Genomic DNA, 2,365 nt, shown 5'->3' on the forward strand with positions numbered 1-2,365 from the left:
TTTTTTTTTTTTTTTTTTTTTTTTTCCTTCTCGAAACAGTTATTTATTTGTATCTTTTCAACAATAACTTGTTCTTTGTTCTGAGAAGAAAAGAACATTTCCATATGGTATATTTGTTATTTGTTTGTTTAGGGTTTTTGAATGTTTAGTAGTTCTCTTATCATTACAGGTAAAATTTTGCAGCTTGGATAGACATGGTATGATATTATATTAAACATTAAACTTTAACTTATGTAAATTTTGATTATCTCATTGTCAAGGGCATTGGCTGGAAGGACACGAGGAAGCCAAGTCAATAAACTAATGGAGATTGTAGGCTTGGAAATTTATTGTTCATGTGAAAGTGCGGGTGATGTGGAGGGATTCCAAGAAGCAGGGAGGGTTAAAATAAGCCCATTGGAAGAAAAAAATGACTTCATATTAGCTCCATGTGATGCGGTCTTGTCACTTATGGTAAGATTCAAACATATATAGCCTTATTGCTGAACAGGATTTGCTTCCCCTGAACGACTATTAAGTTAGAAAATATGCACCTTTCTTTCCTATGAGATTGCTAGTTTTCTTACTAACTTTGGAGTTGGGGCTTTAGTTTGTTCGGGGTTGCTATGGTGCGTAATAAGGAATGTTGGTCGTTGTTTGAGGATATTGTGATTATCTGCTGTTTTGCGATAAGGGGAGGTTCTTGTGGAAGACATGTGGATTGAAAGAAATAGTAAAATTCTTAGTGGGGTGCAGTGGACTTTAGAAGAGGTTTGAGAGAGGTGAGATTTAATGCTTCTTTATGGGCGTCAGTAATTGTCGAACTTTTCGTAGTTTTCAACTAAGTATTATTCTTTTGGATTGGAGTCTATTCTTGTAGGTAGTCGAGGGCTTCTTTTGGAGGCTTGTTTTTTGTATGCCTTTGCATATTCCTTGATTTGTCTCCACAGAAATTGAGTTCCCCCCCCCCCCCCCCCCCCCCCCCCCNAAAAGATCAAGCAGTTCTGACTTGCTCTCACCCTTACAGTAATGAATGTCTCTTGTTTAAAACAAAACTGCTGATCTTCCATATGATTCCACACAAAGCCAAACATCTTTAGAGCTTTGTAGATATTTAATTAATCTCTAATCAAAATGAGCCATCTTCGTCTTGTGAATAAGGACTATGTCAGGGCAAGGCTGCATTTTAAACTTCTTCAATAGCTATCTTCTACATTGATATCCTAAGCCTCTTGTCTTCCATGATATAATCTTCATGAGAACCTAGGAGTAAGAAAACCTCCCTACTAGGTCCTTGAACTACTACTCAAAGCTGAAGGGGTGGATAGATTTCAAAAACTTGAAGACCATGAACATCAAAAGGAGGAGGTTAACTTCCTTTTTCTTTTAAAAAAATGGACAAGAACACTTGTGGATTCATACCGGCTACAATCAAAATTCAGGATTGTAGTTGTGCTAGTATAGAGGTGAATAAGAACTCTTGTGGATTCATACAGACTACAATTGGAATTCGGGATGATAGTTTTGCCCGCATAGGGGTGAAGAAGAACTCCTGTGGATTTATTCTTGCTCCCGTCAATACTCATATCTTTGATTCGGTGATATAAAATATATTGGTTGGATCCTAACAATTTGAATCTTTTTCCTAGTGGTCTTTTGAATCCATTGGATGTCTAAGGTGTAAAAATGGTTATTGAAGACGAAAATTATCCTTGGATTTGACCCCTTTTGCCTTTTGATATTGAGTCTATCCAGCTACCCGATTTATTATGAGAGGAGAGGGAGTTTGATTTAAATGAGTTAGGGTATTCAAATTTAAATGAGCCAAAGTCAAGTTTTTTTGAACCAGAGACAAAGCTTTTCATTGAATAGGTGGAAAGAGACGCTCAATGATACAGACTTCATATGGGAGTGAAAAATAGTACCCAACGGGGGGGAAAAAGAAAAAAAAACTGACAATGGAACGAAAAAAGAAAAAAAGAAAAAACAAAATGCAAAAAAGGACCTCCATAATGGGAAACACGAAGTGAATTGGACAAAAATTAACTAGCAAAGCCAGAGCTCGGAGGACCAAACTCAACACAAAAGATCGCACTCCGAAAGCTAAAGCAAAATCCTTGTACCACTTTCATCTCTAACTTGCTTGAAGAAGTTGGCACTAGAAGAAACGAAAGATCAATTTCTTTCTTCCATAACAGGAACACAATAGAGAGGAATAATAAACTGTTTCTTAACATCCTCAGGAAATAAATATATCATCTTCAAATCAAATAGTTAAGCACTTTTTTTCAACACAACTCCTTTCTTCCAAAATAAGAACAACAACAAAAAAAAAAAAAAAAAAAAAAAAAAAAAAAAAAAAAAAAAAAAAAAAAAAAAAAAAAAA

At 35.4% G+C, this 2,365-nt stretch overlaps 1 protein-coding gene across 1 annotated transcript in view; it reads left to right on the forward strand.

Annotated features, from left to right (window-relative positions):
• The window catches only part of LOC111461381, a 55,237-nt gene that overhangs the window by 16,062 nt on the left and 36,810 nt on the right, over positions 1 to 2,365 (forward strand). Inside the window, exon 8 of the mRNA XM_023104889.1 lies at positions 261 to 453. Coding sequence (XP_022960657.1) covers positions 261 to 453 — 193 coding nt within the window. The remainder of the gene's footprint in view (positions 1 to 260; positions 454 to 2,365) is intronic.

The sequence above is a fragment of the Cucurbita moschata genome, unplaced genomic scaffold (assembly GCF_002738365.1).
Source record: "Cucurbita moschata cultivar Rifu unplaced genomic scaffold, Cmos_1.0 Cmo_Scf00025, whole genome shotgun sequence".
Classification (NCBI taxonomy): Eukaryota; Viridiplantae; Streptophyta; class Magnoliopsida; order Cucurbitales; family Cucurbitaceae; genus Cucurbita; species Cucurbita moschata.